The 25,918-nt window shown below is 39.2% G+C and overlaps 1 protein-coding gene across 5 annotated transcripts in view; it reads right to left on the bottom strand.

Annotated features, from left to right (window-relative positions):
• The window catches only part of lcmt1 (leucine carboxyl methyltransferase 1), a 63,440-nt gene extending 37,815 nt beyond the window's left edge, over positions 1-25,625 (bottom strand). For 3 of the 5 annotated variants that reach the window (XR_015760557.1, XR_015760559.1, XM_087997761.1), the window contains exons 1-7: positions 25,479-25,625; positions 24,918-25,018; positions 20,162-20,253; positions 18,948-19,069; positions 15,969-16,045; positions 7,851-7,933; positions 7,169-7,304 (exon numbers count right to left, since the gene is read on the bottom strand). Coding sequence is in view for 2 of the 5 variants with exons in the window: in XM_087997761.1 (XP_087853887.1) it covers positions 7,169-7,304; positions 7,851-7,933; positions 15,969-16,045; positions 18,948-19,069; positions 20,162-20,253; positions 24,918-25,006 (599 nt within the window). In the remaining 3 variants the exon portion in view is untranslated. The remainder of the gene's footprint in view (positions 1-7,168; positions 7,305-7,850; positions 7,934-15,968; positions 16,046-18,947; positions 19,070-20,161; positions 20,254-24,917; positions 25,019-25,478) is intronic. The other 2 variants (XR_015760558.1, XM_087997762.1) reach the window with 1 other exon arrangement.
• Between the last annotated feature and the right edge of the window lie 293 nt (positions 25,626-25,918).

Below are 25,918 nucleotides of genomic sequence, written 5' to 3'. Positions count from 1 at the left end.
TCTGTGTCATACAAAGCATAACCTGAATTCAATAATTGCATTTACGACAAACTAATCTGATAGGGGTTCCCGTGGTGCACTGTACACCTCTATGACTCTATGGTAACGTCCATTCCTTAAAGCAGTTCAAGTCCCAGCTGCTCCAGATGCGCATCATAACATCTCCGAAAACATCGGTGAGAAAATGTCCAGAAACAAAACTCTGCCAGTACTGAAGAGATAGTGTTGGTTACCTCACCCAACCAGCAGTAACCCTACTTTGATTAACAGGGTTACATTAAGAATATTCCACACTTATACAAAGAAGTTAAAATAGTGTTGACACTATAACTGATATCATAAAAAAAAAAGCCATGAAGAGTTTTACTGGACTAAACATTACAAGGTGTGATGAAAGTGAAATACTTACTCATCCTGGATAAGGAATTAAGGGAAGTTGCACTATTCAACAAAATGTATTTTGTTTTAAAGTTTGCATCCGATTGCAGGAACGTGTTGACAGCTAAAACAACACACTGCAACCATTTAAAATGTCAGAAACATAATAGATTAAAACAAACCTAGCTTTTACTGCTGGTGAACTGCTGAACTCACCTGATTAAACACAAGGAAATTAATCACACAAAAAAAATTGGAGGCCTCGAGTAGTATTTTACCTCCCTCGAAACCAACCTCATAAGAAATCCATTGGAGCAACAAAAGGAAAGGAATTAGACGAAAAGGTCCTAGACACAAAATGTATTCACGTTTGAAAATGGATCCTAATTTTCATCTGCCCCTCCAAAAATTTGCTAAAAGCCAAATCATTTCCAGGCATCTTACTACAGACATCAGATAAATAATTACATCATGAAAGCATGGGCTCAGAAGTGAATGTCATTTTTGTCTTAAGACAAATTATGTTTGACAAGTTTGATGAAGTTCTTTGATGAAGTAAAGGAGAAGGTTCAGAAGGTATTGTTGTTCGTGTTAAGTATTTGGATTTTCAAAAAGGTACTTGCCACAGTACAACATAATAGTTAGTAAATACGAAGTACGTGGAATTAAAGGGAGAATGACAATATGAAATCTCCAAGATTTATTTCCAAAAACTGGCCAAAGTTTTCAACTACTCCCATAATTCTCAAGAAATCATGTAGTTTTTGGGCATGGTAGAGAATTTGATAGATTACAAATAATTAGCCAACACAGTTAGGCAAACAGGCTGCGTAGGCCAACTCATTATTTGAAGTTCTTCTTGCTTTAACATAGCTGAAAGGTTTTCTGTTTATCCCTAAAACATTAGCAAACTTTATATCCTTCCTGGATGCAATATTCTCGCTATGACCCAAACAGAGGTCGTAAAGATTCAACATTTCTTCCTTGCTTTTGTACTCAATATGCCTACTTGAAAAAGCCCGAGAATCAAAGTGCTTTGGTAATTATCTCTCAATATGCCATGCCATCTTCTAAAGATCTATACACACCCATGTCCCTGGAAAACCTTTGAAATGGTGCCATTAGGTATACATTGCCTCACTCCATTTCTTCTGCCAAAATACAACACTTCACACTATTTCATTATTTTCCAACTACCACTTGTCTGCCCTTTCTGCTAGTCTACGTCCCAGTCGCTTAGTAACATACCTCCAGGTTTTGTAAATTGGAACATTTGGAATACTGGAATATGACGTCAGTAAGTGTACAAGTAATTTTTGTGAAAAAGTTGTAGCCTTAGCAATAGCACTTGGGGATCACCACACTCTCCCATCCTGTGTTCAGAGAGCCAATCGTGCACCATGATTCATTGTTATCCGTCCTTAAGCCTTTTTCCCATTTAATCCGTGCTGACTCACTTACAGAAACAGGTCTATGCTTTTCAGCCCTTCAAGCCTGTTCCGCTATTTAATACAATCACAGAATACCTAACACCTCAATGCCTTTTACCCACATTATCTCCACAACCTTTTATGCCATTGATGGATATATGATTACCAACCTGTGACTATACTCAAAGACTGAACTGGCATAATCCTTTAGACTAGATAAATCCAAAAATTCACAAGCCTATGAGTGAACAAACTTCTCCTCTTACAGACACAAACTGGTATTTCCCTTATTTTTAAACTGTGCATTCTGGTTGCAGACTCCACAGCATTTTATCTGCATTTACCCTATTTATCCCATTCAGTGTTTTCTAGGTTTCAACAAGATCACCTCTAATTCTTCAAAACCCTGGAGAATACAGGCCGAGTTTCCCCAATCTGCATTCACACAGCAGGCCTGTCATACCATTAACAAAAACAGAAATCGTTCTGGGAACAAATTTGGTAAGCATTTGTTGCATTCCCTCTGTGGAACAATATCTTTCCTGATATAAGGAGACCAAAACTGCAGTATTCGGGTCTCAGACGAACCAAGCTCCTATACAACGGAAGCAAACCTTCACTCAAATCCTCTTTCAAAAAAAAACTGATATTCCATTTGCCTTTTTAATAGATTGAATGTGAGCCTTCAGTGATTTATTGACCAGGATATACAATTCCCTTTGTACCTCAGAAACAGAAACTGCTGGAAAAGCTCAGCAGGTCTGGCATCATCTCTGAAGAGAAATCAGAGTTAATGTTTCAAGTCAAGTGACCCTTCTTCAGAACTCAAATTCTGAGGAAGGGTCACTGACCTGAAACGTTAAGTCTGATTTCTCTCCACAGATGATGCCAGACTTGCTGAGCTTTTCCAGCAATTTCTGTTTGTTTCTGATTCACAGCATCTGCAGTTTTTTCGATTTCCCTTTGTACTTCTACACTTTCTATTCTCTTACCATTTCGGAAATTGCTTTCACATCTGATTTCCTACTAAAGTAGATAACCTCTCATTTTCCCACATTATAGTCCATCTGTGTTGTGCTTGCCCTAGAACAAAGAAAGTTTACAGCCCAGGAACAGGCCCTTTGGCCCTCCAAGCCTGAGCCGATCCAAATGTACTGTCTAAACCTGTCGCCCAATTCTGAAGCATCTGTATCCCTCTGCTCCCCAACTACTCATACATCTGTCCAGACGCATCTTAAACGAATCTACTGTGCCTGCCTCTACCACCTCTGCTGGCAACCCGTTCCAGGTGCCCATCACCCTCTGTGTGAAGTACTTGCCTCCTGTATCCCCCTTAGACTTTCCACCTCTCACCTTAAAAACGTGACCTCTTGTTACTGAATCCTTCACCCTGGGAAAAAGCTTGTCTCTATCCACCCCGTCTATACCCTTCATGATTTTGTAAACCTCAATCAGGTCTCCCCTCAATCTCCTTCTTTCGAATAAAAACAACCCTAACCTACACAACCTCTCTTCATTGTTAACACCTTCCAGACCAGGCAGCATCCTCGTAAACCTTCTCTGCACCCTCTCCACAGCGTCCACATCCTTTTGGTAATGTGGCGACCAGAACTGTACACAGTATTCTAAATGCGGCCGAACCAATGTCTTGTACAATTTTAATATGACCTGCCAGCTCTTATACTCAATACCCCATCCGATGAAGGCAAACATACTATATGCCTTCTTGACCACTCTATCCACCTGTGCAGCCACCTTCAGGGTACAATGAATCTGAACCCCCAGATCTCTCTGCTCATCAACTTTTCCCAAGGTTTTTCCATTTACAGTATAGCTCACTCTAGAATTAGACTTCCCAAAATGCATCACCTTACATTTGCCTGGATTGAATTCCATTACCCCCTATCCCATGTGCTTTAATTTTGCAAATCAACTTCTTGTCCAGGACCTCATCAAAATCCAACTGTATTACTTCCATTGACTCGCCTTTATCAATGTTGTTAATATTCCATCAGACTCAATTTTATCTAACAGCTTTTGTCAAACACATTCTCAAAGCTCATATACATAACATACACTGTATTTGCTTAGTTAACCTTGTTACATCAGAAATTTGAGCAGATTAGGCAAACATGTTCTGCTTTTTAGTACTCTCAAATTTTTCACCAATTATTATTTCTAAAATCTTACACACCATGTTAAATTGACTGGCCTGTAATTTCTTGAATAAGGGAGTCTTTGCAGTAATCTGGCACCTATGCTAAAATAGACTGGTAGATTAAGGCAGTCCCTCCATTCTCATCATCCTCAGCCCCTAGACAACTGGGAGGTAGTCCTTCTGGACCTAGTGAATGATCCACTCTAAGTGTAGTCAGCATTTCCAGTATGATTTGGTTACTGATTTCACCATTTCTATTTTCTCTACCATTTCCACTTGTACCAATATTCTGTCAATAGTTAATGTCTTAGTAAACACTGGTATACAGTATTCATTAAGCATCCTAGCCATGCTTGCACCTCAAAGCAAGTTACTTTTGTCCCTAATGGGCCCCACGTTGACTTCTTTTGTCCGACTGTTTGCATGCTATTGCAAGATTTTTGTTATATCTTTTATGTTAACTGCCAGTATAGTCTTATCTTCTCTCTTTCCTGGCCTTATTTTCCTCTTGCAACATCCACTTTCAACTCCGTCTTTGACCTGGTTCTGAGTTGAAAATTTCATCTGCCACCCATCAAACATCCTCTTTGCTTAATCGCATTTGAGCTCTGGCGAAATTAACCCTAACATAATTTCGGTTTTAATTTACTCCTTAATACCGGGTTTCAGTTTAGGTCTTAAAGCTGGATTTAGAATGTCTATTTACAAATAAATAGAAGACTGACTGTGACTGATGTATGTGTTCAAATGCATTTAGTGCTCCATCTACTGTCCAGCCTATGAAAACAACTAGACTTATTTTTTATTCATTTAATGGAAATAAGATTTTTGCATTGCTATTATTAATTGGATATCCTGATTTTCTTCAGAAAAGAGATGGTGAGTCATCTTTTGGAATGAAATTAAGACCACAATGTTGTTGATATGAAGTTTCAAAGATGTTAATGCAGGGGTGATGAAGGAATGACGATAAACGCCCCCAAACCTTGAGATGTGAGGGAGGTCCTCCTCCAATGCAGCTGCTGCCTTTTGTCTTATAGATTTTCTTTTCTCAATGGATTTTACTTCCAAAGGCCTTTTGATATAGTGCCATACAACAGACTGAGGAAAGTTGTGTCATGGAATAATATGGCCAGTAGCAATGTGGATATAAATTTGGCTGAGAGATAAAATCAGAGTGTAATGGTTAATGGACAATTTTCAGGCTGGAAGGAGTTTTACAGTTAAGTTCCTCAGGGTGTGGAGATGGGATGTTTGCTGATCCAGATATAGTCTTTTTTTCAAAAAAGAAAGAAATACATAAAAAAATGAAAAAATAAATAGATGATCTAGATTTTGGGATATGGGAGACAATTTCAAAGTCTGAAGATGGTAAGTCTTGGAAGATTACAACCTGTGAGAATGACAGTGTAGAACGTCAAAAGACATTGATACATTGATGGAGCTGGCGGATGGCAAAGGTTCAATAGAGTCATAGAGATGTACAGCATGGAAACAGACCCTTCAGTCCCACCCGTCCATGCCGACCAGATATCCCAACCCAATCTAGTCCCATCTGCCAGCGCCCGGCCCATATCCCTCCAAACCCTTCCTATTCATATACCCATCCAAATGCCTCTTAAATTTTGCAATTGTACCAGTCTCCACCACATCCTCTGGCAGCTCATTCCATAAACACATACCGCCCTCTGTGTGAAAAAGTTGCCCCTTACATCTTTTATGTCTTTCCCCTCTCACCCTAAACCTATGCCCTCTCATTCTGGACTCCCCGACCCCAGGGAAGAGACTTTGCCTATTTATCCTATCCATGCCTCTCATAATTTTGTAAACCTTTATAAAGTCACCCCTCAGCCTCTGACGATCCAGGGAAAACAGCCGAGCCTATTCAGCCTCTCCCTACAGCTCAAACCCTCCAACCCTAGCAACATCCTTGTAAACCTTTTTTGAACCCTTTCAAGTTTCACACCATCTTTCCAATAGGAAGGAAACCAGAATTGCATGCAATATTCCAACAGTGGCTTAACCAATGTCCTGTACAGCCGCAACATGACCTCCCAACTCCTGTACACAATACTCTGACTGTTAAAGGAAAGCATACCAAACGCCTTCTTCACTATCCTATCTACCTGCAACTCCACTTTCAAGGAGCTAGGAGAACATGGATGGTCAGTAGAAAGTAAATGGTACAATTCTAAAGGTTGGATTTCTATGTATACAAGACAGTAAATACAAGACAGGAGAGCTACAGAGAGCTATTAATAAAACATTTCTAGGCTTCATAAATAGGGACACATTATAAAAGCAAGAAAATTATGCTGAACCTATATAAGACACTGCTGAAATATAGTTTACAGTTCTGGGCACCTCACTGCAGGATGTGAATGAATTGGATAGACTGCAGAAATGTAGGAGAACTGCTCCAGGTATGACACACTTCAATTATGAGGATAGATTGGAAAGGTTGGGGCTGTTTTCCTTAGAGGGAAGAAGGCTAAAAGGACATTGTGACAGAGGTTTTCAAAATCTTGCGGAGTCCAGACAGATTCAAAATGATTTTCATTTATACATAGATAGAGACTCAGAGAACACAGTTTTTAAAAGTGTTTTGCAAAAGAAGCAAATGCTAGGTGACAAAAAGAAACTTCCACAGCAGGTAATCAGGGTAACGTAATGCACTGTCTGGAAGGGTGGTGGGGGCAGGTTCAAGTAAGGCATTCAAGAGGAACCTGGATGATTATTTAAATAGAAACAACATGCAATGTTTCAGAAAAAAGGCAAAACATTGGAACAAACATTGGCTCAGAATTGGCACAGACACAATGGTTGGAATGTCCACAGCTTGCACCATTGCACTTCTGAGATTGTCCTGGTGACAGCCTTGAGGAGTGCTGCGTAGGATGGTTAGGGATCTGGGTAACAACAATTTCATGCATTTACATGGAAAGCAAGATGGGCTGGTATTTTTACAGTGCACGTGGGTCATGTACTGGATTTTTGATGAGAGGGATGTTGACAACTGTTTTCAAAAGAAGGGAAATGGCTCCTGGACAGAGCGTTATACTGAAAAAGGCTACTGAGAGGACGGTGTATGATAATGCAGCACAACTACAGTTATTAGTAACATTATTCACAACTTAAGTAGAGTTCATGCTGTCGAGGTTTCAAATGGAACTTAATAAAAATGTCAGAAGAATTAGCTTACTTGGTATCCAGTCCAAATTTCTTTAACCTTTCCGTTAATGTGGGCAGGTCACGGAGATCTTGCCCAATAATAGCGTAACGATCAGAGTCCATGTTAGAACCATCTGACAAACGTGCAAAAAGTATGTAAGTGTAAACTGCATTGGTTAAGGAAAGCTACAATTTAAACTAAAACTAAAATGCATGTTTTGAATTACGAAAAGGGTTGGGAGATGACTCCTTTTAAGTATCTTTATTGTAATCCTGAAAACTCAGTGCTGAAAGGTAGACTGGGGACAATCTTTGGGCACTTTGGAAGCATGTATTACGTTATGTACATGCACCTTCTACCCCAAGAACTACTGTTGTTTTTTGTTGAGTTTATACTTTTTCTGACATAACAAAGATAGTTAAGTGCCCCTCTTGCAAGATTTCTCACCCATCGTAACTGAAACTTAATAAATCAAATCTAAATCTCATTTTCAGGATCAATTATACACTTCAGCAACGACTACCCACCCTACACCTTTTGAGGACTTACAATAATTCTCTCGAGACTCCCAGTAATTGAGATGCACAATTTGTTAACCCAGCTGGGCTAAAGAAAAAATTATGCCAACAGATCAAAGGAAAGAAGAGTCTATTTCAATCATCATTATTGTATTCTACCGACTTCATTAAACGTAGGAGGAAATAAAGGATACAGTAAAAGGTTTCTTTCTCACCTATCAGCAGGCTACTGCTTGAATTTGTTTCTATGATTGGCTTTGACAATGGAGGCTTTGTTCTGAAGCAAAGAGCAAATAGTTACATATCGTTTGTGAGCAATCTTGTGATGCTTCTCAACTGATTTAGAGTTAAAAAGAGGAATTTCAATCACTCATACATAAACATTAGAAAGTCCAATTTAATAAAATTTACCCAATTCACATAAATATCTTTGAATAAAGCTAAACAAATCCTTACTTAAAATATCAAAGCAGATACTTAAACTAATCCTCTGGAGAGAAAGACGGTCAATTCCTATCAGGCCACCTGGGGCATTTCAATTCAATTAATTAATAAATAAATCTAAAACTTTACAATAAGTCTCAGATATTATGGTTAAACAACCATTTCTTCATAAAAGAAACACTGCAGACATTAATATACTTCAGGGACAAACATCTGCTGTCCTTACCAGTGCTGGCCTATGCTAAGGAGGTGGGCTCAGATCCAACAAGCTACTCAATTGCATCAAAGTGCAACAGAAAAGTCAAATAGGAATAAAACTGTACAGACCACCCTCGTACTAACTTTAGTTTTCTAGAAATAACAGAAGTTCACTCCACGCAGTCAACCTTAAATTCTTCCTTGTTAACATCTTGGGTTGTTTCCAACACTGGGAAAATTGTGTTACAGATAAGCAAACAGCAACCTAACAATCATACTCGTCAAATTACACCACCTGAACAGAAAAGATCGATAGTGCTATGGAAGAAATGGGGAGAAGTGGGACAGGCTGAGATGTTCCACCGCATACAATTAGGACTAAAGGTTACAAGGGCACAGAATGCGTTTTAAATGGAGGCTTCAATGTCAAGAGTGGTCCAGTGGCACAGCCAGGAGAATCCCAAAGGCCATTTTTAACGGACTGGGCCTTAGTGGGTGGCGAGAGAACCAGAGGTGAACAGAAATAAAGTTTGATCTTGTCCTCGCCAGTCCACCTGTCACAGCTGTATTTGTCCACAGCAGTATGGTAGGACTGACCACCTCACAGAGCTTGAGAAGACAAAGCTCCAAGTTCACAAAGAAGAGGTCCACCTACCGTGCTAAATAGAAGAGATTAAGATTATATCTAGCATCTGGATATCAAAACTTGACATTTTCAAAAAGCTCTTTGGGTCATTAGAAACATAATTAGATGCAACTACAATTTCTAACCATGGCTGATCATATCTGTCACACTACCCATTATCATTAAGTTAGGGACCAGCCTAGTTCAACGAGTAGTACACGCTAGGAGAAGCACCAGGCAAACCCAAGAAATACTAACCTGTAAAGTTATCAGACTTGGTGTTACCATGGACCAGAAACTTAACTAGAATGGTCAGATAAATACTGTAGCTACAAATGCAGGAATCACATTTTGGAAAGCCTGTGCCAAGTAACTCAACTACAGCTACAAGGTAGAAATTAGGATTGTTCGGATTACCTCAATTGCCTGGGTGAGTGCAACTTTATGCCTTAAGCAGCCCAGGATAAAATAATCTGCTTGATCAGCAGGCCATTTTCATTTTAATCTCCACTTCTGTTCTGGACTACACCAAACCCATAAAAATATATTAAGAAGATGGTCTAGAACCTAACATTTTCTTATTTTAAAAAGGTAAGACATTGCGATCCAGGTGAGCAATTTGATTAGTCAAACTGCTTTAAGCAAAAAACAATTTTTACACTACCGTTTAAATACAGACAAAATACAAATAAAACAAAATTGGCTTAATTGTAACTATCAAATCCTTAAAGTAATATATATTAACTACTACTAATATAGTAATATAGTAACATCTCATACACACCCTTAGCAAAGGCAAATTCAGTGAAATTGATTGTCTTAAATGCAATTCTAGCAGAAAAAGAATCCCAGCTTTTAGCTGTAACAGAGAGAGAATAAGAGCTTCCACATCCAGCTTCCAGACTCCAGCAACTGCAGAAAGCTACAAATCCTGGTTCTGTGGGAGCTTGACTCCACCCCTTCAGGCTGCTTCTATTTTTCCAACTTTAAAAAGGAACTCAAAGCCTCACAAGCTGTTTACTTTATTCGCTTTGAGTAGACTGCTTTTCACTTCTATATCAATCTTTCTTCATAAACAAAAAACAACAGGACAAAATACACCTCGGAAAGCCATAGTTTGGTCTTTCCATCGCTTGTGCACACAGACAGTAGTGTGTACCAAGTTGCACTGCAGCAACTTGCACCTTCAATAGAACTTTCCAAAACTGCTGGGAGGACAAAGCATGGGAATACCAGCACTTGCAAGTCCCACTCCAAATCTGGCATAATATTGCCTCTACTTCACTATCTCTGGGTCAAATACTGGAATTCCCTCCCAAAAAATACTGTGGACGCAGCTCATTAAAGAAAGCGCAAGTGAAAATTGTCAAAGTCCAAGAGGACTGCAGGATGCCCTCTTTTTGGAGAGAGACAGCTGGTGGTGAGTTTAACTTGCTACAGACTAGGGGCAAGATTGGGAAAGCAGGGCCTTCATGGTAACCTCAGCTGGAACAGGAATTGAACTTGTGCTGTTGACATAACAAAGTGGCAGATAACTACAGCTCAAAAGCAATTAAAGATAGCTGATGATTGCTGGCCAAGCTCACATCCCATGAACAAATAGTTGAAATGTCTTGCCTAAACTATACTGCAAACTCATCAATATTGCTAAATTAATTTCCATTTAATCAGTAACTATCACTATTCCCATGACTTCTATATAATTAAAACGTTGCAGTAATTTCCAGTCCACCAATTATACCTTCCATAACATTTTGTCAACATTTAGAACAAAGCCTTTGATGGGAAATTGAGATACAGAGTTTTATTTTTAAAGTGGAAGACACCAGCAGCATTCCAGAACCTCAAGAGAGTCAGAGGGCAGAGGTGAGTGCAGTGGCCAATACAAAGGTGGTGGTACTGGAGAAGCTGAAAGGTCTGAAGGTGGAGAGGTCACCAGGACTGGATAGAGCACACCCCAGAGTTCTAAAGGAGATACCGGAGGAGATTGTACAGGCATTGACGGTCATCTTTCAGGAATCACTGATTCATAATTCCTGGAAAGTGGAGTCTCAGGTAGGTAGGATAGGAAAGATGGCATGCTTTCTTTTCTTGGTCAGAACAGTGAGTATAGGACTTGGGAGGTCATGTTGCAGCTGTACATGACAGTAGTTAGGCCACTTTTGGAATATTGTGTGCAATTCTGGTCGTCTTCCTATAGAAAGAATGTTGTGAAATCTGAAAGGGTTCAGAAAAGATTTACACGAATCTTACCAGGGTTGGAGGGTTTGACCTATAGGGAGAGGCTAAATAGGCTGGGGCTGTTTTCACTGGAGCGTCAGAGCCTGAGGGGTGATCTTATAGAGGTTTATAAAGTCATGAGGGGCATGGATAGGGTAAATAGACAAGGTATTTTCCCTGGGTTATGGGTTGTCAGAAAGACTTAAAAGGGACCTAAGGGGCACCTTTTTCACGCAGAGTGGTGCGTGTATGGAATGAGCTGCCAGAGGAAGTGAAGGAGGCTGGTACAAATACAATATTTAAAAGGCATCTGGATGATATATGAACACGAAGGGTTTGCAGGGATAAGGGCCAGGTGCTGGCAAATAGGATCAGATTAATTTAGCATATCTGGTCAGCATGGATGAGTTGCACCGAAGGGTCTGTTTCCATGCTGTACATCTCTATGACTGGAAAATGGTTAATGTAATAGCCCTGTTTAAGAAAGGAAGGAGGCGGAAGATAGGAAACTATAGGGTGGTTAGTCTGACCTTCATCATTCATAAGATTAATAAGGATGGAGACTGTGGAGTACATGAAAGTGCATGGTAAAATGGGACTGAGTCAGCATGGCTTGTTCAAGGGGAAGTTATGCCTAACAAATCTGTTAGAATTCTTTGAGGTGGTAACAAGCAATTTAGACAAAGGAGAGCCAGTGGACATGATCCATTTGAGTTCCCAGAAGGCTTTTGACAACGTAATGCACAGGAGGCTGTTAAAAAGGTAAGAACTCATGGTGTTAAGGCAAGATACTGGCATGAATAGAGGATTGGTTGACTGGCAGAAGGTGGGGATAAAGGGGTCTTTTTCAGAATGGCAGGAGGTGACTAGCAGAGGTCATGTTATACATTAACAATTTGGACAAAGACACAGGGAGCATTATTACTAAGTTTATTGATGACAAACACAGGTGGAGGGATGGGTAGTGTTTGGGAAGCAGGGAGGCTATAGAAGGATTTAGAAAGGCTAGGAAAATGGGTAAAAGTGGTTAATGGAATATAATGTGGGAAAGTGTGAGGTGACACACTTTGATAGGAAGAACAGGGTTGCCAACTATTTTCAAAACAGGGAAATGTTTCAGAAATCTGAAGTACAAAGGGTCTTGGCAGTCCTAGTTCAGGATTCTCTGAAGGTTAACAAGCAGGTTCAGTTGGCAGTTAGGAAGGCACATGCAATGTTAGCATTCATTTCAAAAGGACTAGAATACAAGAGCAGAGATGTTAGGCTGAAGCTGTATAAAACTCTGGTCAGACTGCATTTGGAATATTATGAGCAGTTTTGGGCCCAATACCTAAGGATGGATGTGCAGTTTAAGAGGGGATCCAGAAAAGGTTCACACAAATGATCCCAAAGATTAAAGGTAGCAGGTAGAAAGCAGGATTAGGCTATTGAATTAGATGGTCAGCTATGTTTGTGATGAATGGTGGAGCAGCCTCGATGGGCCAAAGGGCCTCCTCCTGCTCCTATCTTCCATGTTTCTATGAAGGGCCTGTCATATGACAAGCGGTTGAGGACTCTGGGTCTGTCCTCAATAGAGCTTAGAAGGATGGGGATGGGGCTCTGATCAAAATTTACAGAATACTGGATATGGTGGATCTGGAGAAGATATACCCCAAGTGGGGAGAGGCGACGACCCCATAGGCACAGCCTCAGAGTAAAGGGATGAAGCTTTAGAACTGAGGAGGAGAAGGAATTTCCTCAGCCAGAAGGTGCTGAATCTGTGGAACTCAATGCCACAGAGGGCTGTGGAGGCCATGTATTTAATAAGGTTCTTGATTGCAGAGGAAACCAAGGTTACGGTAAGGCAGCAGGAGAAAGGGGTGATCAAATGGCAGAGCAGAACTGATGGGCTTAATGGCCTGTTTCTGCTTTTAGATTTTATGATTTCTTGTGGATTTCTATAACTATTTAATAATTCAATTTTGGCAGCAAACTCATCAAATCACAGACAACTCTTTCTGAAAAGTGACTTATTTCCTTTGAACTAAAATAGTTAATTGTCCAAAATATAGTTTGACAAAAATACATGCTTATGCTTGAAAACAACTTACAATTATTCACTGAGGTGCCTTACATTCTTTAATAGTTCCATTAATCTTCTCCAGAAAGTTTGGGTTTAGATTGGACATGTTTGCACAGATAACAAAAATCAGCTTAAAGCTGAGAATGTGCAGTGTGAAGTTTTTTTTTCCCATCAAAAGAACTTAGCTAGCCAAATGATAAGTCTTCAAAGGGGAATGGCATGATCAACTGCTTTAAATGTTGGAGATAAGTTCAGAAAGGTTAAAGAGTTGAGAGATGACCATGTGTTCAAAGGCCAAAGAGATTGAAATGAGATGATAATTAGACAGGGTAGGGCCAGATCAAGATTGTGTTAAAAAGGTGGGGAAATGACAGGGGCTTTGAAAGGAACTTTTCTGATACTCCCAGTAGATGAAACAATGGGCATTGAGTGGCTCAAATATTTTCTCACTATTGCTGTCAAATGTACCGGTGTGTTTTTCTCTAATTGATATCGCTCATTTTTTTGAAAAAAAGGAAAACACTATCTGCAGAGCATCAGAAAATAGGCTTAATTCTTTGTTCCTTTTTCTTTAATTATTCAGTGGTAGAAACATCTGGATAATGTCTAAAATCATCATTTTATTTGTTTGCCCTTTATCTACATGGACTAGCAAAAATTCAAATGCCCAAAAAGTTATGCCTATTTTATAAAGGAACTTTAATAACCATAGATAATAGTGGTTCAACTGTACAGAAATAAATGATATGCATCGGTTCTAACATAATCCATGTTTCTCATACTAGCTGAAAGGTTGGCCATGCACTCTAAGAATATAAATCATTTTGTTCCCCCTCCTCCAACCAGTTTGAGACAGGCTGCTGCTAACTACAAGTTACAACTACATGGATTTCAGATTTTCTCCATGACTAATAGGCAAAGGATTTGTAATTACATAGACTACCAGGCAAGATAGACATGGAGTCCCAAAATTCATATTTTATCACAGCAGTAGCTGGTTTTATAAAGTGAGGAACCACCTGGATCCTCTCTACACAGTGCAATTGTTGTGCTATGATTGCTTAAAAATTTGGCTTTATTATACTTACTTTAATGAACTTCTATTGCTATAGTCAAGTGCAGAAAGCATTTACCCCAGATACAAAAGTCTACAACACCAAAGAGTACAATGGATGCAGGAAATTAAAGAACTACTGTGTTAGTCATGACATATGAATACCAATCCAGAGAAGGCACACCCACTGCAAAGCTACAGATAACATGGGACTAGATTCCAACAAGGTGCAGTGGCTATGCTTCTAGTGTGGCTGCTGAAATGCAGCAATAATTCTTTGCAAGAAGTTTATCAAATATTTCACCAACATCCTTCGGAACTTAATGATACAAATCAGCCCTGATTATCATCCCTGGGTATCTATTCCATACACTGACCACACACTGCATAAAAACCATCAAATCTATATTTTCACCCTGACACCTCTCTGTTCAATGTTATTGCTTTTCTGTTCCTGAGCAATAGTCATTGCCTGCTGGTCAATTCATTTCCATTTTGCTTACAAAGTGTTCTTATATTGTTTTGTCTAACTCGGTGATTGTGATTAGACACAATGTATAGTGCTATTCCTAAAATCTAACTAATCCCTGTTAAAATGTATCTGAATTGTAGTTAAATTGTATCTAACTGTAGTTCTTTCTCGTTTAAGTGTTTATTCACTGTAGCTGATATTTACATAAATTGACATTCACATCAATTTGAAAGTGATTGATGACATTCCATAAATTGGGTCATCTGGTTATTAAAAACTTGTGCAAATTTGCTTTGTTTTGAACACATTAATCAAACCTAATTTCTTTCCAAAATATTTTCTGTGAAAAAAAAGACCAAAATCTTCAAGGGTAACAGAGGCTCTGACTGACCTTTCCTTGGAGTGTGGAAGCTATATCAACAGTTTGTCAACATGGCACCTTTGTTCAAAGAAGGAAAAAACAAAGTAATGATAGACTAGTCAGTCTAACATTGACAATGGGTGAGACTTCTTGGGGTCACAATACGGAAAAAGAAATTCTCACCTACAAATACATGGATTAATTAAAGACAGCCAAAATGGATTTGTAAAAGGCAAGTTGATTCTTGATGAATTTAGTAGAGCTGTTTGAGGAAATTAGGTGAGTGTTGTGTACACCAGACAATTGATACTATGTCACGTGGAAGCCTTTTGATGAAAGTTAAAGTACATCGCATTAAAGGGAGTGTAGTAATATTGGTATGAAGTTCATTAGAAAACATTAGTGATATTAACAGATTTTTCCAGACTGGAAAACTGTAAATGCTGGTCTCATTTATATTTTAAATATCTTGTATCTGTGTCAATTTCCTGTTAGCATTTTATCTTATAAATTTCCACAATGAAAATGGCTTATTGCCATACTGTAAAGACATCCACTCTCAGTGGAGATGTTGCAGTACTACCACTATTGGAAGCATGCAAATATAACAAGCAAAGATTTCATAGGCAGATTCCATTTTAAGTGTGATATGGGAATTTATGGTAGGAATATAAAAGTAAGGGCAAAATTATTGATTTTTACATCTTTAAGCCAAGTTTTAATAATTCCTCACCCTGTAACCCTGGAAAGAGGAGAATCAGGTTGCACTACTTCATGGTATATCACTTTGAAAAATTGTTCTGCAGTGCCAGTTCATCAGTCCAATCACACTTGAAGAAATTTGAAATTGATTAAATTGGAAAATTAATAACTTACTTGATCAAGTGTATTTTTCTCATGACAATCATTGGAAAGTCAACTTCAAAGTATTTTTTTGGAAGCAAGTTTTGATCCTGGAAAATAAATTACTGTGTAATGTCAGGTAAACCAAAAATTAAGAGAACTTTTTGAATAGCTTCACTTCAAGAGTTGGTGAAATCAGACAAACAACACATTTGATTCTGTTTTTACACCCATCACTTTTACCTTGTATTCAGGCTAATTTCAATAAACTGATTTTGTACAGTTTGAAACTCAACTTTAAATATGAAATAAGTGACACACTTACAGTATGAAAATTCTCCAGAAAAGGCTATGTTATCTACACGTCATCGCCCCCTTTTTAAGAACATTTTAAATGTTAGCATATTTTTACACAATCATTTAGGACCATTTCAGGTAGCCCAACGTGACCAAAGTAGAACATGCACTGTTGAGTGCATTCCCAAGAGCAAAACCCTAATACAAATTACCAATTCAAACTAAAACTCTATAGCTGTTACATTAAAATTTAACCTTCATGGTTAATGATACAAAGATATGCTACAATGCCCAACTGAAGCCATTTTCAAGTTTAATTTAAATTTACATGCATCAATTTAAAGTGACTGCATCCATTATTTCCATATCAAACCACTCTCATGTGCTGCATGATGGAGCTCTGCCAGCAGCAGGCAGTGGCAGCGTCACTGGACTAGTAATCCAGCACCCTAGGGAAGTGTTTTGAGGACACTGATTCAAATTCCACCATGAGAGCTGATGAAATTTTGATAAAAGCTAACCTTTGCCAATTGAAAAACCCATCTGGTTTTTTTTCATGTCGTGTAAGGAAGGAAATCTGCCATCCTTAACTGTTTTGGCTTATATGCTGCGGATGTGGAGAGGACAGTCAACAACAATCTATTTTATTCTTAACTGAAATGGTCTGGAAAGCTGATCAGTTGAAGGGCAATTCTCAAGAAATTAAGTGTTAAAGGGAATAGGCAAGAGCGAAATAAGAGTAGAAGACAGATCATGAGTGTCCTGAATAGCAGAACAGGCTCAAACACCACAAATGGTCTATTGCTGCTCTTATGCCTTATACTTCCTTAATTCACTATTTTATATCTTGGTAACCATCTTATATTGATCTCCCTCAAAAGTAGAAACATCTATGTTAGGTCACTCCCAAAACCCCGATTTTCAAAGATAAAGGAAAATGAGACCAGGACTATTTTTCATCTCCTGATGAGCAGAACCTCTCAGTTCTGGTATGACCCTTAAATCCTTTTTGCACTCTCTCCAACATCTTTAAATCCATTTTTCATACATTGACCAGAATGCACAATGTATTCTAAGCATAACCTAACCAAGGTTAAATACTAGACTAGCATTAGCTTTTCTAATGTCATCTCATTATTTTTCTTCAAGATTTATACCGCTATTACCAGAGCAGAAATTTGTCAATTTTATGCTTATTCTACAACACATGATATTCTCCTTCACAGCTTTTAAAAAAAATCAAAGAATTGTGATTAAGATTCTCCTTTCTCCTTAATATCAATTTAGTAAACTTTTGAATGGAAATATACTAAGCATAAAGTACATTATGAGTTATTACTCATACAACTATGAAGAATCTTATTTATAATATCCAAGACGACAGGCACAATGGTGCAGGAACAATTTAACATGAAGAGCCAATGATTCATCTTCATCATAGAAACAGCTCAATAATACTTGCCAGGCAGTAAATCTCAATGACTCAAAGCCCATAAAGTGAAAGAGTTTTCAATATATCTCAATAAAAAAAATACAATTCTGTCTCCAAGCTCAGAGATAAACGCTCATATTTACCAATGTGTGATACTCAGCTGCATGTTAACCATGGGTATTGTTATCTTGCAATGACATACAATTTATATCATTGAATCATAGAGATGTACAGCACAGAAACAGAATCTTGGGTCCATTGCATGTATTCTAACTTGTGAAAATTTACAGAATGCCTCAAAAATGTTTTAATTTTAATTTTTTTTAATAATCACTATGAAGAGAGTTTTTCTTGTAGCACACTCTGCAGAAAGAGAACTAATATTAACATTTTTGACTTGCGATCTTTCATCAGAACAGGTGAAAAATCTGATGTAAGGTTACAGGCACTGCTTCTCTCTCCAGATGCTGCCCCATGTGCTGAGCATTTCCAGCTTTAAAGCTATGCTATCACCAGCTAGTCTTCTTTACAAGAACTGCAATAAGATTCATTTTAGACTTTAAATGATAAACTATCTGCCAATACTATAAAAAATGCCAGCTTTCCAGTGCAAAACCAGTATGTTAGTAAATTGACCAGATTCATTACCAAAGGTCCAACATATCCCAACATCCACAAAAAGCAACTTTAGAAGGACTCAAAGATTTGGTCCAACATTTACAAACAGGCTCAGTCAAATTTCCAGCATAAGAACTAGCTCCATGCAAGCTAGAAGTTAACATAATGAGGCTTTTTCTGGTGTTTATGAACAGAAAATGTAATTCCTTTCCAGGAAATGTTAATTTGAGCACTGTACCAAGTACAAATATGTTTTTCTAGTGTGACGTGATGTACATGGATAAACAGTAGAAACATACAAAAAACATGGATAAACAGTAGAAAACAAAGGATCCTATTCAAAAAGGTGTGCAGGAGCAGAGAGACCTGAGTTTACACAAACATAAGTCATGCAAGGAAACAGAACAGACAAAGCTGTCATCAAGTATACAGTATTCTAGGCTTCATAAAAGGGACATAGAGTACAAGAGTAAGGAGGTTATGATAAACTTAAGGTTAGATCTCAGCTGGAGTATTGTCGAGTGCTCTGGACCACAAAATAGGATGGATAGGAATGCAACGGAGAGAGTGCATAAGAGGTTTAAAGAAAGGTTTCAGGGAGGAGGATTAATTAAAAGATGTTCTGTATTATCATATTACTGCACAGGAGTATAAGTCAATTTTACCTTGAGTCTCCAGAAAGTTGTGTCCAGGCCAGCACCAAGGTTTATAATCTGGCAATTGCAGCTAGTTTTCTTTATGAAGGCATCCAGCAATATATTCACAGCCTTTACACGGGCATAATAACCTATCAGCAAAACAACACCATTAATTGCCTGTATGCTCATTAGCTGATAAAGGGGAAAATTAGGAACCGGGAGAGTCAGCATTGGTAAAGAGCACGACACTCTGTGGTCAAACAGCTAATGATACTCACTACATAGGCGTTCACATAAAGGCAAGCCATGAGTGAAATAGCAGAAATCTATCATGCAATCATAGAATCAATCACAGCATAGAAGGAGCGCTTCCAAGATTTGGGGAGGAGGGGTAGAAATTAACGCAAACAAAATAATCAAAAGAAAAGAAAATTTAGGCGTACTATAATACACTGCATGAAGCATGTTTTTGTTTTCCAATGCATTCGTTATAAATATAGTATGTAGTAAGTCGAAAAAGTGGTGCATTAAATGTGGATTCCTCACATCTAGCGTTCTTAATCTCAAACGTCCTGAAGGAACCTTTCAGCATTGAAAGGAAGTACGATTCCTTAGGAAGTAAAAGGAAAAAATGAGGGACTGAGCTTCTCATCACAGATGTCGAGGTTATCCCATCCCCTCAATGTTGGAGGAATAGCTGTAGCCAGTAGAAATAAAGAAAAATGTTGTAAAAATGGCTTCAGTAAAACCTCAAAATACACCTTAAATAAGTCAGCACCTTTATCCACTGAGTAGCTAAGCTACAAATCATCCAAGTGCACGGATTGGTCCTGTGCGGCTAATGTAGGAAGGGCGGTTGGCATGTACGCAGCATAGATGTACTCCTGCAGGGTGCCATGACCCTCAGGGGCAGCCCAGCCCCAGATACTACCTTTGCTTCCTTACCAGAGATGTTGAGGCCAAAACAAAAACAACCTGGGTTTTTCACTCCTCAAAACAGTAATAATCACGGAATAATCTGTAGTGCTGTTCACAGTTAAATAGACAAATATTTGTTATCTGGGGTCTCACATAAAAAAAACAGCCTCTAGGATAATGAAAACCTTTCCTTTCCCCACAGAGGTGACTGCAGGAGGTCAGTATCTACAGTACTTTAAACGAGAGTGGGAAATTTTGGAAAAAGTAAGATGAGATATAGAAAGGAAAGAGGAGGAAAACTGCTACAAAGGTACAGGACTTACCTCTGTTGATTTCAGGAGCTTTCCTTTCACTTGGCTGCTTTATAAAATACTGTATGTAAGGGTCCTTCCAATAGTTCATACTCACGGCAAACCTGCCAAACAGAAGAACGAATCAATGAAAAAACAAAGTTAAACTGATAGGAATTTGGCCCGTCCTGTTGATTCTGCTATTGTAGCATTAACAGAACAATTAAGCAAACTGCTTTAGGTTCCATGGTAATCAGGAAAACTGCACTTTTACAAAAAAAAAATCCTTCTTTAAATTAAAAAAGACTGTCTCAGATTTGCAGTCAGATGTGATCTTCGGTGTTAAAAGGTAATTACATTTTGGATAGGAATCCAGAAATGGTCAGGCTTCCTCGCAACCTCACTCCAAGGGATTGCTATGTTAGAGTGTTCAAAACAGATATCTATTTGCACTTCCTTACATTGTGAAATGTTCAGCCACAATGAAGTTTCACACAACAATTGAAGAATGACATCTGAAGTTTATAACCATCTCAGACTGAGGTACCACATGTCAGCCTCCTCCTGGAGTTTCCAGATGCTGGTCTTCAGCCAACCTGATTTACTCCATGTGATACAAGAAAAGCTGAGCACACTGGACTCAGCAAAGATTATGGGCTTTGTCAACATCCCAGTTATAGAGCTGAAAATATGCACCTCAGAACTAGCTACATCCCTAGCTAAGTTGTTCCACCAGAACTACAATACTGGCATCTGACAATGTGGAAAAATTGTGCAGGTGTCCAATCCTCAAGTATGACAAAATGCAAACTGGTCAATTATTGCCCATCAGGCTACTGTAATTTGCCAAAATAATGGAATTTGTCAACAACAGTGCTTTCATGTGGCATTTACCCATCAAAAGCTGGTCATTGATGGTCAGTTTGGGTTCCATCAGGACCTCACTGACTTCAGTTTAGCCCTAGTCTAGATATAAATAAAACAGATGAATTCTCGAGGTGAGGAAAGGAAGAGGGCTCTTAATACCTCAGTAATATTTGACGAACTGTGGCATCAAAGAGTCTTAATAAAACAGATATCAATGGGAATTAGGGGAAGACTCACTTCTGGTTGGATTCATGTCAAATACAGTGGTTTGGCCATGGGGCGGTGGGGTGGGGTTGGTTGGTGCAAGTTTCCCAGAGATGTTCTCTGAAGCACTCTGCGAGTAGGCATTCTGTCTCCCCAATGTAAAGGAGACTGCATAGGGAGCAACGGACACAGTAACTGATGTGTGGACATGCAGGTGAAATTTTGATGGATGTGGAAGACTTCTTTGGGGCCTTGAATGGAGGTGAGGGGGGAGGTGTGGGCAATGACAGGCTTGAATTCTGTGACAAGTAACTCAATCCTAACTCCCCACCCTCTAATAAAACAGAAATCAGGGTCGTGATAGAAAACCTCATTTGCTCAGACAAATGCTGCTCCAACAACACTCAAACATCAACACCCATCCAGAACAAGGAAATCATTGACACACTATCCATCCTTTTGAATAGTCACATTTCACGATCAGCAAACAGCATCACCTACAAGACGCACTGTAGCAAATCGCTAAGTCTCCTCCAACTGCATCTTCCAAACAGGAGACCATTGAGGAAAACAAGAGCAGCAGCCACATAAGATTACCACTAACTGCCAGATCTCCTTATAGTCACAAAGCAACTTGGAACTCTGTCACCATTCTATCATAGAGTCATGGACATGTACAGCATGGAAACAGACCCTTCGGTCCAAATCATCCATGCCGACCAGATATCCCAATCCAATCTACTCCCACCTGCCAACACCTGGCCATACATCCCTCCAAACCCTTCCTATTCACGTACCTATCCAGATGCCTTTTAAACGTTGCAATAATGCCAGTCTCCATCACTTCCTCTGGCAGCTCATTCCATACATGTACGATCCTCTGCGTGAAAACGTTGCCCCTTGGGTCTCTTTTATATCTTTTCTCTCTCACCCTAAACCTATGCCCTTTAGTTCTGGACTCCCCACCCCAGGGAAAAGACCTTGTCTATTTATCCTATCCATGCCCTTCATGATTTTATAAGCCTCCACCGCACCAGGGAAAACAGCCCCAGCCTATTCAGCCTCTCCCTATAGCTCAAACCTTCCAACCCTGGCAACATCCTTGTAAATCTTTTCTGAACCCTTTCAAGTTTCACAACATCCTTCCGATAGGAAGGAGACCAGAATTGCACACAATATTCCAACTAATGTCTTGTACAGCTACATGATCTCCCAACTCCTGTACTCAATATTCTGACAAATAAAAGGAAAGCATACCAAATGCCTTCTTCACTATCCTATCTACCTGCGACTCCACTTTCAAGGAACTATGAACCTGCACTCCAAGATTGCTCTGCTCAGCAACTCTCCCCAGAACCTTACCATGAAGTGTTTAAGTCCTGCTAAGATTTGCTTTCCCAAAATGCAGATCCTCGCATTTATCCAAATTAAATTCCATCTGCCACTCCTCAGCCCATTGGCCCATCTGATCAAGGTTCCACTGTAATCTGAGAGAACCTTCTTCGCTGTCCACTACACCTCCAAGTTTGGTGTCATCTGCAAACTTACTAACTGTACCTCTTATGCTCACATCCAATTCATTTATATAAATGATGAAAAGTAGTGGACCCAGCACCGATCCTTGTGACATTCCACTGGTCACAGGCCTCCAGTCTGAAACGCAACCCTCCACCACCATCCTCTGTCTTCTATCTTTGAGCCATTTCTGTATCCAAATGGCTAGTTCTCCCTGTATTCCACGAGATTTAACCTTGCCAACCATTCTCCCATAGGGAACCTTGTCGAATGCCTTACTGAAGTCCATATAGATCACATCTACCGCTCTACCTTCATCAATCCTCTACATTACTTCTTAAAAAAAATCAAGTTTGTGAGACATGATTTGCCACACACAAAGTCATGTTGACTATCCCTAATCAGTCCTTGCCTTTCCAAATACATGTACATCCTGTCCCTCAGGATTCCCTTTGACAACTTGCCCACCACTGACATCAGGCTCACCAGTCTATAGTTCCCTAGCTTGTCCTTACCATCTTTCTTAAACAGTGGCACCACGTTAGCCAGTCTTCTGGCACCTCACCTGTGACGATCAATGATATAGATATCTCAGCAAAAGGTCCAGCAATCACTTCCCTAGCTTCCCAAAGAGTTCTAGGGTACACCTTATCAGGTCCTGGGGAGTTATCCACTTATGTGTTTCAAGACATCCAGCACTTCCTCCTCTGTAATATGGACATTTTTCAAGATATCACCATGTATTTCCCTACATTCTATATCTTGCATGTCTTCCATGTCCTTTTCCATAGTAAACATTGATGCAAAATACTAATTCAATATCTCCCCCATCTCCTGCAGCCCCAAACAAAGGCCATCTTGCTGATCTTTGAGGGGCTCTATTCTCTCCTCAGTTAGCTTTTAGTCCTTAATGTATTTTTTAAAACCCTTTGGATTCTCCTTAACTCTATTTGCCAAAACTATCTCATGTCCCATTTTTGCCCTCCTGATTTCCCTCTTAAGTATACTCCTACTGCCTTTATACTCTAAGGATTCACTTGATCTAACCTTACATATGCTTCCTTCTTTTTCTTAACCAAACCCTCAATTTCTTTAGTCATCCAGCATTCCCTATACCTACCAGCCTTTCCTTTCACTCTAACAGGAATATATTGTCTCTGGACTCTCGTTATCTCATTTCTAAAGGCTTCCCATTTTCCAGCTGTCCCTTTACCTGCAAACATCTGCCCCCAGTCAGCTTTTGAAAGTTATTGCCTAATGCCATCAAAAGTGGCCTTCCTCCAATTTAGAACTTCAACTTTTAGATCTGGTCTATCCTTTTCCATCACTATTTTAAAACTAATAGAACTATTGTCGCTAGCCCCAAAGTGCTCCCGCACTGACACCTCAGTCACCTGCCTTGCCTGATTTCCCAAGAGGACGTCAAGATTTTCACCTTCCCTAGTAGGTACATTCACATACTGAATCAGAAAAGTTTTTTGCTTAACAAATTCTTCTCCATCTAAACCCTTAACACTATGGCAGTCCCAGTCTATGTCTGGAAAGTTAAAATCCCCTACCATAACCACCCTATTATTCTTGCAGATAATTGAGATCTCCTTACAAATTTGTTTCTCAATTTCCCGCTGACTATTGGGGGGCCTAGAATACAATCCCAGTCAGGTGATCATCCCTTTCTTGTTTCTCAGTTCCACCCAAATAACTTCCCTGGATGTATTTCCAGGAAATATCCTCCCTCAGTCCAGCTGTAATGCTATCCCTTATTAAAAACGCCACTCCCCCTCCTCTCTTGCCTCCCTTTCTATCCTTTGTGTAGCATTTGTATCCTGGAACATTGAGCTGCCAGTCCTGTCCATCCCTGAGCCATGTTTGCGTAATTGCTATGATATCCCAATGCCATGTTCCTAATATTAATTGGTCAAAATCCTGGAATGTCCTAACAAACAGCATTGTTAGATATGCCACAAGTCGTTGCAACAAGGACTGCAGTAGTTAAAGACAATAGCTCAAAACCAACCACATGCAAGGTAAATGTAACAAATGCTGGATTTATCAGCAATGACGTCACGCCCCAGTAACGAATTAAATAAAGTTCACCGTGAACAGAATTTAACCACATCCTGCACCATGCGTCATGTAATAGATTTTCACACGCAGTGGTTTGCAGATATATCCTGTACTTTGGTAGTTCAGCAATTCCTACCTTTTACAAACTGTTGCATCATCACATGTGGAGCGGACCGCTTCATCTGCTGTGTCATTACAGCCAGTGAAAGAATGATTGGTAGCCATCAGAATCTCACACTGCAAGGGTAGCAAATATTGCACCAGCGTGAATTGAGAAGATAACACCTATCTTGCACACGTTCAAACCTCTTTAACAACAGTTTCAGCGAATTGTTTAAACTATATTCTGATTATCATTATTTAAAAAGATATATATTTGCCTGTTACTCTTAGACTTAAAAATACAAAGGTTGCATTTTCCTACAATTATCGAAAAGCCATTTCCTCTTTCAAATTAAGTGCCATTTAAGGATCGTTTTCCATTATTTCAAACAAAATACAAAGAAATTGTGAAATTAGTTATACTAAAAATTTAAACAGATTATGAGATACTAGATTATGAGATACTAAATTCAAAAATTTGTGTTAAACAGATTATGAGATACTAGATTATATTAATAAAATTTATAGCGTTAGACGCTAGTAGAATATAACACAATGGAATGCGAGGAGCTTAAAATTCAATTAGAATATGTGCCTGAGTCTACTCGATGATCCTCAGTAAAGTGCATTGAAGTCTGTCGGGTTTCTGTGAGTGATGAACCCTGAAGGTTGTTACCATCTGCTAATGTCTACATTCCTTCCCTGGGACTTTTGCAGATAGTAACATGAGAAAGTAACACCTACACTTCCTGTCTACGTAAAGCGGCTACAGCGACTTTGCAACAACACACTTCCCGATTGGCTCTCGCGGCAAATGATGGTTCTACCTCATTGGTCAGTCTGGTTTCGGCCGCGCTGATTGGTGTAGCGTTTGTTCAAAGTGGGCAATACTTCCGGGTTTTAAAGAGGCGACGTTGAATGAAGTAAATAGTGGATAAGTGATTTGAGTGGATGCAAGTTTAGAATGCCATTGAAAATTGTAGCTTTTATGCATTCGGTGGCATAAGACATTTGTCTACGCCAGTACACTTCAAA

This window comes from Chiloscyllium plagiosum, unplaced genomic scaffold, assembly GCF_037043375.1.
Source record: "Chiloscyllium plagiosum isolate Xiang-an unplaced genomic scaffold, Cpla_swu_hap1 HiC_scaffold_20, whole genome shotgun sequence".
Lineage (NCBI taxonomy): Eukaryota > Metazoa > Chordata > Chondrichthyes > Orectolobiformes > Hemiscylliidae > Chiloscyllium > Chiloscyllium plagiosum.
The sequence above is the reverse complement of the archived record's forward strand: the minus strand, read 5'-3'. Positions and strand labels throughout refer to the sequence as shown.